Source organism: Vidua macroura, chromosome 1, assembly GCF_024509145.1.
Source record: "Vidua macroura isolate BioBank_ID:100142 chromosome 1, ASM2450914v1, whole genome shotgun sequence".
NCBI lineage: Eukaryota > Metazoa > Chordata > Aves > Passeriformes > Viduidae > Vidua > Vidua macroura.
This window is the reverse complement of record NC_071571.1, coordinates 48,304,510-48,316,753: the sequence shown is the minus strand read 5'-3', so window position 1 is coordinate 48,316,753 and position 12,244 is coordinate 48,304,510. Positions and strand designations below refer to the sequence as shown.

The window sequence follows — 12,244 nt, the reverse complement described above, 5'->3', positions numbered from 1 at the left end:
GTGTGTTAACTAGTATTAAATTAAAGCATTAACTATCAATTGGCCAGCTAATTACACTCTTGCTGCTGTTAAGATTTCTGTCCTTAAAAAAAATAATAAAAGTAGAATTTCTTAGTCAAAGCTAATCAAATGCATATAATCTAAAATATATATCATATAAAATGCATATAATCTTTGTTTCTGCCAAAGTCAAGACATTTAAGTATATCAAATATATTTACTGAATTCACTGTTCTGTACCACCATTCAACAGCTATTCCTGTAATAGCTTTACATACTGATTAAATACTCTTAGGGGATGAATAATGCTCTAAGTTCCCTCGTACTTGAATACAAAGGGTGTATTCTCCCATGCCTACAACTTTCAACAATACTTCTTTGCTGTTGTACCTGCAAATAAAGACCAAAAGAAGCATTCATTAGGACTATCAAGTTTATTGTCCATCAGAAAACATATGTAGGGTAGGTTGTTTTCTGATTGGGGTCTGTTTTCTTTGCTCAGAAATTACTGGTTAAATTTTAAAGTCAGTTTTATTGTTCAGGTGGTTTAAGGTCTGACAGTAGCTCCCAGGTTCGTTTGGCAACAACACACCCCAAAACCAGGAGCCTTGAATTGCTTTTAGAGTAGGAAAAATAGTAATTATAACTGTTTTATTTGTTGCAGCTGCAGAAACTGAAACGATCCCTCTCCTTCAAGACTAAAAGCTTGCGGAGTAAAAGTGCAGACAATTTCTTCCAGAGGACTAATAGTGATGTGAAACTGCAAGTAGATTTGATGCCTGAGGTGAGCACAAGCACTGGGCAGCTCCCCAACTCAGAGAGCCAGGCATCTTCACCCACCAGAGCCCAACAGCTGCCAGAAAACAGCAAGACTCACATTTTCCAGGAACACATCTTCAAAAAACCAACCTTCTGTGATGTCTGCAACCATATGATTGTTGGTAAGAAACATATTATTTAAAATCTCATCGTGTGTCCATGCCAGAACTTGCAGGATGACCTTTCTCTAACTTCTGTGATCCCAGATGTCTCCTTGAGAATATTCATGTGGAGAGGTTCTGGATTTATGTCATATCTGCCGCAGGCTAACAGAAGTTCTGCATTTGTTGATAGATGTCTTGCCTTGTAGACACATACTGTTATCACAAATTACAGGTGAGGGATTCAGTTGGAATCAAACTCTTCTGTCATTCAGGTTATACTAAGCACCAAGTTGTATGCTACACTAGAAGCAACAGAAATCCATATTGTAAATGTGTCCACTATTCTCACTCTTTTCCACAGCAGTAATTTTAACTTTTTTCCTCCTTTCAGTCTATTACCTCAGACCCTGCATCGCCCCCAGTTCCCTTTCACTGTGGTGACCATACCTACCTCCCCCAGCTGTCCCACATGTCACTTAAGGGACAAGAAGTAGCATCTGCTGGGTGGTAGGCTCTTAACTGCTTGTGTGGGTGTGGGTGTTGGCTGTCTAGGATGAATATTTTGGGAGACCAGGTCAAAAACCAGATATAGCAGCCAAATTTACACTGCAGACTTTCTTGGGATTCTTCTAATGGATCCCTCCTATGCACAAAACCTCACACTATATTTATACCTTTGAAAGTTTGGCCTGTCTACTTTCTGGACCTGTCTTTGAGTATGTAAGTTCTGGCCAAGGACTGACTGACAGACAGGAGATAATTTTGTTATTGTCTCTAGAGTGCATAAAAAACCTCCCTGCCGAGCCCTGTTTGTAAGGTAATTTTCAGTGCAGTGTGAAGACCTAAAAAGCCAGCCTTCATGCAGGTCATCCATGGGGCTGTGCAAGGAAAGGTCAAGAGAGAAGTGCAAGTGCCTGGAGCTGTAGAACCTGCATGGCCACCACAGTGGGAAGCTGCAAGAGTTGCTATTCAGAAATCTGATCCTGGAAATTCACATCCTTGTGGCTAGTGTTGTGCACATGATTTGGTCTTCCTGCTTACTTGCCATCTACTTGTCCCAGCACAGTAGAGCAGGAGTCAATTCAGTGGCAATTTACCTATGTGAAAGTGAGTGACACAATTTCCAAGCTTTTAGGCAGGACAAGGAACTAAACATGCTAATGATTTAGCTTCATGTAGAAGTCTTTGAGTACAGGTACAGGTCTTTGAGTACAAAATATTGTCTGCAATTTGTATAACTTACTGTCAGAAACTTATGTCCCTTGGCATGGAAGTCACTGCCTTTTAGGTAACAGTATGGTAAGTTCTTGAAAGATGCTGATAGGACTGATCAACATTTTTCAAATGAGGGTGCTCAGTGTTCCCCACTTCTGTGAGGAATTTGTAGTCTTTGGAAAAGGCAGCTGTCTACAGAACATTAAAATTGATGCAAGACAATCTTGCTTCCATAAATTAACTTATATTCTCACTTCACCACAGCTGTACTGAATCCAAGGAAACTAAGGAATTTTAATCACTTTTTTTTTTGTGTCACTTTCCAGTCTTTTAAGATTTTTTTCTACTTCAAGTGATAAAATAAATGGAAGAGAGAAACAGTATCAGGGAATATAAGCAATATCAGTATCAGGGAAGTTCAGAATTTGACAGGAAGTCTGGAAAAGTAGTTAATTGAAGTAACTTTATATATGGGAAAAGGCCCAGAATTTGTCTCCTTCAGTAATGTGGATGGATGTTCTATCAAAGCTTATTTTCACAAATATATACTGCAAATATAAGTTCCTTGAATTTCTGGCAGCTTCTTGTGAAGTTGTATGGAGATAAATATCATCACAAATCTGCATGACTCAGCAGTAGTGTTTCAAAATACTGCTGCTCATGACAGATTATTGCTGGCAGCAAACTTTGCAGAGAGTAAATCCAGTTCATAAACACTCCTGCCCTTCTCCTTTGCTGGGCAATCTGTGTCCGCCTGGAATAGGAAAGTCCTGAAGCACAGCTCTAAGCTTCAAAACATCAGCTTTAACCTCCTGTGCTCTCTGAATTTTTTTCTGTTCTCTCTGCTGAGGGCTTTGTTTTTCTGTTTTGTATCTTAGCCACTTCATTAGCTAAAGAAGCCTTTTATAATTGCTGAAGAAGCTAATGTGACCTATTTTGTTTGGTAGCAGTCTGAGTCAGGTGAATTGCTCTGACCTCCTCCAGCTCATCTTTGCTTGGAGGTAAGGCAGAGAAGATGTTGAGAGTTTTATCTTAAGATGCCTTAGAGTATTGATGCCCTGATTTTCATAGACAAACATCTTCTCTATTCCTGCCATCTTCTCTCTTTGATCCTTACTGCAGTCATGCCTGGTTTTATATTGTATTTTAAGCAGTGTGGTAGATCTCAATGTTAACTGTTTGCCGTTCAATTAATCCACATAGGTTGTGCAACTGTGGGTTATAGGAATAGAGAAGCAAAACAGGCAGCTTTCAGGAAACCCTGTCAAGCCTGCTCCCAAAGACAGACTGAAAAAGCCTCATTTATGTTCAGGGACTCTGACTACTTGAAACATGGAGCCGATTTGTTCTCTCTGTTTGCATTTTTTCACAGGCAGTGACATTTAAGAGTAATGAGTCTATGACTTTAAATTCCTCATTGATGAGAATAAAGGCAAAGACAGATACATGTTTTGAAGGCTGGAGGAAAGATTCCAGGAAAATTGTGTCTTGACTTTAGATGGTTTCAATTTTGCCACCAAGAATGATTCCAGGTTCACCTTAAATGGCACTCTGATCTATGAACTAAGCAGCTCTGGTACATGGCAGAGTAATGAACAGTGCACAGCATAAATGTGCAGCGACTGCTTCAGTTTCACTCATGTGGCAGAATCCATCTGTAGCTTCAGAGTGAGCAGGACACATGAAGCAGAGGCAGCAAGTTCCCTGTGCTGCTCTTTTCACAGCAAAATTAAAGAACTTGAAACATTATCTTACTAGAAAAAAATATGTGCATCATCTCTCTTTGATCCCTTGGCACTACGAGCCAAATATTGCCTTTGAGATGCAGTGTAATCAGTATATATATATCAGTAAATTTACTCCTTCAAATGTTTTTTCATGCATCCCAGAGAACAATGCAACATATTCAAAAGAAAATCTATTTATTGATGTGATTTCAAAAAAGAAAATAAGTATTAATAGTGTGCTTCATACCGCACTTTAAAGGCAGGAGTTGGAGTGTTCCTATTAATTGTGCTAGACTGGGACTCAAGCTCCACCTCAGTAAACAGAAGAAAAATTTGATACAGAAGCAGTAATTTTCTGTCAAATGAAATAATGGAGGAAATTTCACATTTGAGGGAGCTTTGAAGAGTGCATGCAGAATCCATTTTACATTAATGGGGCCTTCTTACAGCATCTAATTCTCCAATAAAACCATCATTTCTAATAATGAATTCCACAGTAATAATTCACATAATTTCAGAGCAAATCAATAGTGTGTTGGAGCAGACTCTGCACTCCTTTCTCCCACTCACTGTTTTGTCGCTGTGAGTGCCTGGCATTGGTTGGTTTAGGATGGGGTTTCAGCTCCACAGAGGGCTACATATTTTCGTAAACATATCCACCTTTGAACATCCTCTCACAGTATGTCTCTTAGAAAACCATTAATTTGCAAGTTTTAGTAGTAGTATTTATTACTATTTTAATATCTAACCCCTGCAAGGGAAAATTTTGAAAATCAAAGTGTCTTGTGGAATGTATTTCTAGATCATCATTTAGGAGACACTGGTTTTTTGACAAAACCAAGTCAGATACCTCCAAGTTTGCATTGTGTTATCTACCATTGACTGTGATTAGCAAGAATGTGGTAAGCTTTGGCAATGGCAGATTAAGGGAGGCAAAGCTGTTGCACCAGCAAAAATAGATACTGTTAAATTAATGTTGCATCAGATTATGGTCTTAAACTGTACTGATCAGAATCAAGTTCTTGCTTTTCTTTAATCTCTGGTGTGTCATCAGTCATCTCTATGACAATTCACTCTTGAAAAAAACATTATGTCAGTACTCTATAGTTGTAAAACATTGTGTATTTTTTAAGAAAAACCTTAATCTGTAGAATTCTCAACATTTTACTCATTTGCAGATCATTTCCTGTCCTGATTCACATGGAAAAAATGGTTTTTCCACATATTCCAAGCATATCACATGCAATAAATGCATTCCCATCTAAGTAAAATATAAGTAATGCAGCAAAAAAAAAAAAAAAAAAAAAAAAAAAAAAGGCACTTTGCTTTTAAAAATATATTACTTTAAAGTCAATCTTTCAAAGCTGTGTTTTAAAGAAATATATCCTTGTTTATATTGTATATTTCTTTGTGTTTTCTAAGTGTATGTAACTGTTTCACTCCATTCTTCTTAACTATGGCACAGATTTTTAATCACACACCTGGGGTTTTTTTTGGCATACCTGTTAAAGCATGTTTGCCTGGAACAGACTTGCAGGAAGACCAGGAAAAATTGTGGTCTGCAAGGTCCAGTAATAGTCAAAACCAGGTCCTTCTGGGTCATGCCACCCCTGGTAGCTGACATATATGCATTTATAGGTGTTCTCAGGGCAACTGGGTTTCTGGTTTGGATGCAGATTCTCTGGACCTTTGGAGCTCTGGAGGTAAATAACTCAGTACCTGTCTTCTCAGGGAACTAACCAGATTGCAGTTAGAAAAACCTGTGGAAAACATATAAAGAAGTAAAAAAGATACTGCCAAAATATGGCAGTAGCATAGCTTCCTTTCAGTCTATTAATCAATAGTGCTTAAGCAGTGAAATTGTGTTATCCCTTCAGAATTGACTCACTCCTACCACCGTCTGTTCTGGTTTAGCCAGTCATTCTGCAGTTTCAGACAGCCAAAAAAGTACCATGAATAATTCTTTCTCACTTCATCTTTTAAAAGAAGCCTGTATTTCTTTATTTCACTGTGCAGTTGTGGTCGCTAGAACTTTCAACCACTTTTATCCCCAAAGTTGTATTGTAAAATCCTCCAGAAATTTAGGGTCAAAGTTAATAAATTGGCCAAGCTTTTCAAATACAGAAATAAGGGGAAGAAAGAGGTCTAAATTGAAGCTATGCTTCCCTTTTTCTGTTAGATCCTGCATTTGAACTCCTTCTCTTAGACTATCAGTAACTGGGACTAATAAGTACTGGAAAAACTCCATGGTGAGAGGAAGTGTTTATATAACTGTAATTTATGTGGATGTTTATTAAATATAGAAAAATTTCACAGGAACTATGACAAAGTGCTTTCTGCCTCCAGTCTGATCAGCTCTCTCCTAAAAAATATGCTTGACTTTTTTTAAGCTTGCTGCCTCATTTCATGAAGTAGGCATTCTGGTTTGGTCCAAACCTGCCTATATCCAGTGTTATCCAGGTAGACAAGGTACAGTTAATGGTTACAGATTGATCACCACTTTTTGGCAGCAAGACAAAGTAGAAGTACTCCTGGAAGCATGACTGTAACTGGCTTTTTCCAAGGCTATGGTAGTTTGGAAGACCCTTTGGACAGAGATCTTGGAAAAACAAAACCAAAACAAGGTATTTTTATTTATCTTGCAGGATGAAGGAAAAATTAGTGTTATTAATTCAGTCCTGCCCTCCACTCTTCCTAGTCTCTCTAGCATCTCCCAACACAGATGACCTTGAGGGAAGAGATTTGCATTGCCATTTCATCAGAACAGAGTTGTCCCCTGTAGAGAAGGGTAAAGAGCTTCCAGCAAGGGGGACATACCCCTGGAGCAGGGGTTGTGTAGTCACAGCCAAGCCTTTCCACATCTATTCTCCAAAGACACTATTACTACTACAGTATAAATTTGTTTTGTTTATTATTAAGAGTTTCCCTATTGAAAGAAACTTTCAAAAGCAGCTGAATCCTTTTTTTTTTTTTTTTCATTTGTGAGGAAAAATCATAAAATCATGCCTGACCAATCTGATAACCTTCTATGATGGCATGACTGGCTGGGTAGATGAGGGGAGAGTGATGGATATTGACTACCTTGACTTCAGCAAGGCTTTTGACACTGTCTCACATAACGTCCTTGTAGGCAAACTCAGGAAGTGTTGGATGAGTAGACGTTAATATGATTTGAGAACGGGTTGAATGGTGGAGACAGAGAGTCCAGTTGGAAGTTCATTGCTAGTGATGTTCCCCAGGGGTTGGGACCAGGTCCAGGTCTTGTGCAACACATTCATCCATGACCTGGATGAAGAGAGAGATGCATCCTCAGCAAATACACTGACATTACAAAACCGGGAGGAGTGGCCAATACCCCAGAGTCCTGTGCTGGCATCCAGTAAGACCTGAACAGCCTAGAGAGTTGTATGGAGGGGAAGTTCCAGAAATTCAACTGAGGCAAATGAAGCATCCTTCACCTGGGGAGGAATAATCCCAGGCACCAATGCAGGCTGGGAGCTGACCTGCTGGAAAACAGTTCTGCGGGTCCCACTGGACAACAAGCTGTCCAAGAGCCAGCAGTGTCCTTTGACCAAGAAGGCCAATGATATCCTGGAGTACATTAGGAAGAACTTTGCCAGCAAGCTGAGGGAGGTGATCCTGCCCTTCTACTCAGCCCTGGTGAGGCTTCATCTGGAGTGCTGTGTCCAGTTCTGGGCTCCCTGGGCAGGTCCAGTGGACAGCTGCAAAGATGACTGGGGGCCTGGAGCACCTCACTTAGAGGACAGGATAAGGTCAGCCTAGAGTAAAGACAAGTGAGAGAGGATCTCACCAATATCTGTAAGTACCTGAAGTGGGGGTTGCAAGAGGATGAAGCCAGGCTCAGCAGTGCCCTGGGAGAGGACAAGGGACAACAGGCACAAACTGAAACAGGAAGATCCATCTGAAAATGAGGAAGAACTTATTTACTGTGAGAGTTACAGAGCACTGGACCAGGCTGTCCAGAGAAGTTGCAGGGTTTCATGTCACAGAGATATTCAAGGCCCACCTGGCCATTATCCTGTGCAACCTGCTCTAATAGAACCTGATTCAGTAGGGCATTGGACTAGAGGATCTCCAAATGTCATTTCCAAGCCCAGTCACTCTGTGATTCATTGAAAAAGGGCCATTGTGTAACCTTTTCAATAACTGGTACCAGGTGCCATCCCATATATTATTAAATGATCTACAATCCCTCTCTCTACCTCTTCCTTCCCTCCACTAAATTTACTCCTGGATTTAGGACACTTCATTTCAGTTGACAACAATGAACGGTTCTGGGCACCTAAATCTTCTGGCACTTTTGAGAGGCAATGTAAGTAAGAATTGCTTAAATCATCTCTCTCTGCTGTGCTAAGGTTTAGGGCAAACAAAAGCATTGTATTTTTTTAACACACATCTGCTAAAAATTGGTGTAAAATAATAATTTTACCCTAATAGATTGAAATTGAACCTGACTTATCCTACAATCTCTTTCTTGAGTTAATAAGCCTCCGTAAGCATAGACCTTCCCACTTCTGAGTGGAGCCCTGTAAGAAGGGCCAAACAAAAGCCCTCTGGAAATATGAAACACTAATTTACCCAAACTGTTCAGTATGCATTTAACTGGTAGTTATAGACCAGTCATGTATAGGTAATATCATCTGGACTCTCTAAAATTTCCCAACAGTGGATATTTTGTCTGTTAAAATAAATAAAGTGGGAATAAACAGAAGTAAAGATGTAGGAACACATATAGTATGTGCAGTATAGATGTGCTCCATCTACTTCTACTCCTATTTTTTTAAAAACATGGCAAAAATATCCAATTCATGCAGTCCCATATTTGTAGAAAAGCTACACGGAGCCACACGTTATCTCTGCATCAAATCATTACTTTTCTTTGTTAACAGAGAGTTAAACATGCTTTGAAGCAAATATTGAAAAGAAAATATTTAGTTTGTTTATCCTCTGGGAGGGCTTCCTCCTCTGAGATGAGACAAGAATGTTATCAGTAAATTGGATAATCAGGAACTGCTTAGCTGAGAAAAGAGGGGGGAAATATATTTTAAATTCTAATTTGTCCTTGAACAGCATCAGACATGTTTCACATTTGTTAGTAGATAATTTTCAAGCTCACTTTAATTTGGGGGAAATTGCTATTAATATGAAACTGCAGTTAATCCTCAGTCAAAAGAGACTTCAAAAAATGTTGACCAACATTTGCTGTTTAATTAGATGGAAAACAATAAGCATTTCTAGAATGTCTACAAGTAATATTTTAATATTATGTTAGCCATGGTGATTTTTAACCACAAAATATATTAAAACCACCAAAGACCCTATTCAGTAGTGAGTAGGCTCCTGGTACCATTGCTCCTGATATCAGCTCTAGTGAAGAATATAATGGGAAGCTCAAGGTTTTTTAAAGGCCAAGAGATGAAGCAGAATGCAAGTGGGGGTTTTATGTCCTGCAATGTACTTTTCCAGAGCTCACATGGGATATTGGGTGTTTACAGATAAGCAAATTAAGTGCATCTTCTTTCAAGCTGACCTTCTTGTAAAAACATTATTTTTCTCTTTAGAGTCCTTATCTACCAGAGTGTGACTGTTATGTGGATAATTACAATGTTGAATAGCTGACAAAAGCATTATCCAGAAGCAAAATTATTAGCAGCTTTACCTTACTCTGAGTTGCAGAAATCTTGAAATGAGGCACTTAACAGAAATGCTTCTGCAAGAAATAGCACACTGCCATCATGTAGAGTAAAATGCCTACCCACATTTGCTTGTTGCTGTCCTTAATATAGAAGGATGTCTCAGAGAGCAGTGATCCTTGTTGGTCACATGGATCATTGCATGTTTTTCTGCTTTGGTAATAGCAATGCAAGTTACCACAACTTCACCAATGCTCTTCTCTGAACTGCTGAAATTTTATTTTTCCAGGTATACACAATACAGAGCTGTTTTCCCCTTTGACAAAAGTTTATCTTGAACACTGAAGGATGCTTTTAATTCTGAAGACATGCTCAGTTAAAAATGGCGGGTAGTTGAAAATTGTGATTTCATTGTAATTTCCTTTATAACACGCAGGGGGTTATCTGTGTCCATCATTTGACAGAAGTTTTTCTTACTCATTTAATAGTAATTGGTGCTACATGGAAGTGTAGCTGTAGGTGTGCTTTAGGCCAGTACTTCTATGTGCCAAGTAATGAATTCTCGAGGTTATAACATCTTTACAGAGGCGAGATGTTGTCTGTCTTGCAGTGTTTATTACACTGTAAAAAATTCCAATGTGGAGAGCATCTGGGTACCAGGTTTTATTGAAGAAACAATGACATTACAGATTTTACTCTATTTATTTTTTCTTACACTAATTTCCTCCCTCCCCACCAGCCTTTCATTCCCCAAGTCTCCTCTTCCCTGCATGAAGGGGTCACTACTAGTGACATTAAGACAGAAAGTCATTTTTTATTCCTGCTGTGATGCTGCCTGCATCTGTGCATCTGTGCTGCTTGCAACTGTACCATCTCAGGCACAGTTCTTGGGCATCCCCTGGCATTGATGTCCATCACTGAATGTCCATCGCTGATGTACAACACTGATGTCCAGGGCTTCATCCTCAGGATCTTCCTGCATTTCCCAGATCCCTTCCTAGGCCAGGATCTTCACCTTTGGCTGTGGTAGGTACATTCTGTTCTTTTTCAGGATTTTTCATAGAGGAGCACAGAGGAAAGAAAGAGAAAATTTCTATTTCTGCTCCTTGTTTTTTCCATGTGGAATGTGTTTGGAGAATTGTTTACCTGGGGAGATTGCTTGGTTGGATTCTAGTGAGGATTGTTTGAGCCTGATGACCAATCCAATCCACCTGTGTCTGGACTCGAGCAAGACAGTCACAAGTTGGGAGTTAGTTAGATATGGTAGTTAGAAACAATAGGTATGTAGTTTTAGGATCTCCTTTAAATAGTATATTAATGTATTATAGTTATAGTTATAATAAAGAAATCATTTAATCTTCTGAACTGGAGTCAGACATCATCATTTCTTCCCACCAGGTTCACCTGCATTTACAATATTTGGCCCCCTTCTTATTTCTGAGAGCACTTCTTTCTTTCAGGAACTCATCTCTTGGCACCAAATCTTCTTTCTGGATACTAAGCTCACAGTTCCTCCAGTCTAAATAATGTATGTGCATAAGAGCAGCACACGATCAGCCTTTTAACTAGTGTTCTGGTCTCCTGTCTCTTTATTAATTGGAGGATTTGGGATACACTGCTTTTGTTTAATCAGAGTGTTATCAACATTCACAGCAGCTAATAGTGGTTGCAGCTTGCCAGTAGCAGCCTCTTGTCTGAGAGTTCAGGGGTTCAGTTTCATACATTCACCCATGCACTTACACAGCAGTTACCTGCTGCCTGTTCCTGTTCACTATTTCAGCTGTTTCTTGCCTGTGACAGCTCCTAAATCTTAATGTCTGTATAGACATTCAGCTCTGTGCCAGTACCTTCTTACACATTGATCTGCTCTTTGCTGGACTTTTGTTAGATGTTATAGCTTCGTACACTGTACAGCTCTACAACAGACAGATAGTACCTTCCAAGCCTCTTACTGCCCTTGTGGGTTCCCCTACCCCTGATAGTGGTAGCAGAGTTATGGTCAATGTTAATTAAGGTTTTTGGACAACAAACCACGTAGCCATGCTGGTCCAAACCATGTGTCTAGATGAGAAAATCTATGGCTTGTGTTGACTTGGCTTGTTCCTACTGGAATCCAGGGTGAATTCAGGTAATGCAAATACTGTCTAAATATGGGCAGTTTATAAGTGATGCATTGAATTATTCATGTTGATTGACAAAATTTTAAAAAGCAGATTTTTGATGATTTTGATTAATGATTTCAATATTTAGAAATAGAGTGAAATTTCAGCTTAATGTTCCCATTTTTTTCACTGTCCAGATTGACCCTTGGGTAGGTAATGTTCCCTTTGCTTTGCTGAGCTACGTAAACTTCTGTACAATCACTTGACAAGAGTTTTTCTTATTCATTTAATTAGTAATTGGTGCCATATGGAAGTGTATCTGTAGGTGTGTTTTAGGCCAGTACTGCTATGTGTCAAGTAATGAATTCTTTCAGGTAATAACAGTGAAGGCTGAGATTGCCTCTTTGACAGCTGTAAATGAAGCGTTTTTACTGCCCAACCTGTGTGATTTCACTGAAATCAGCAACTATTTCTGAAAAAAATTACAACACTCCACCCCCCTCACTCCCCCGCAACCTGCACTTGGTGTGAAAGGTTTCATTTGAATGTTTTTTCCATTGCTTGGAAATCAGGAAGAATTCACAGAAAACAGGAACAGATATTGGAAGGGGCTGCTCAGGCAA

At 39.3% G+C, this 12,244-nt stretch overlaps 1 protein-coding gene across 2 annotated transcripts in view; it reads left to right on the top strand.

Moving 5' to 3' along the window:
• STAC (SH3 and cysteine rich domain) overlaps positions 1 to 12,244 on the top strand; it is a 68,718-nt gene that overhangs the window by 22,823 nt on the left and 33,651 nt on the right. For both annotated transcript variants that reach the window (XM_053988369.1, XM_053988358.1), the window contains exon 2: positions 665 to 941. In XM_053988369.1, coding sequence (XP_053844344.1) covers positions 665 to 941 — 277 coding nt within the window. The remainder of the gene's footprint in view (positions 1 to 664; positions 942 to 12,244) is intronic.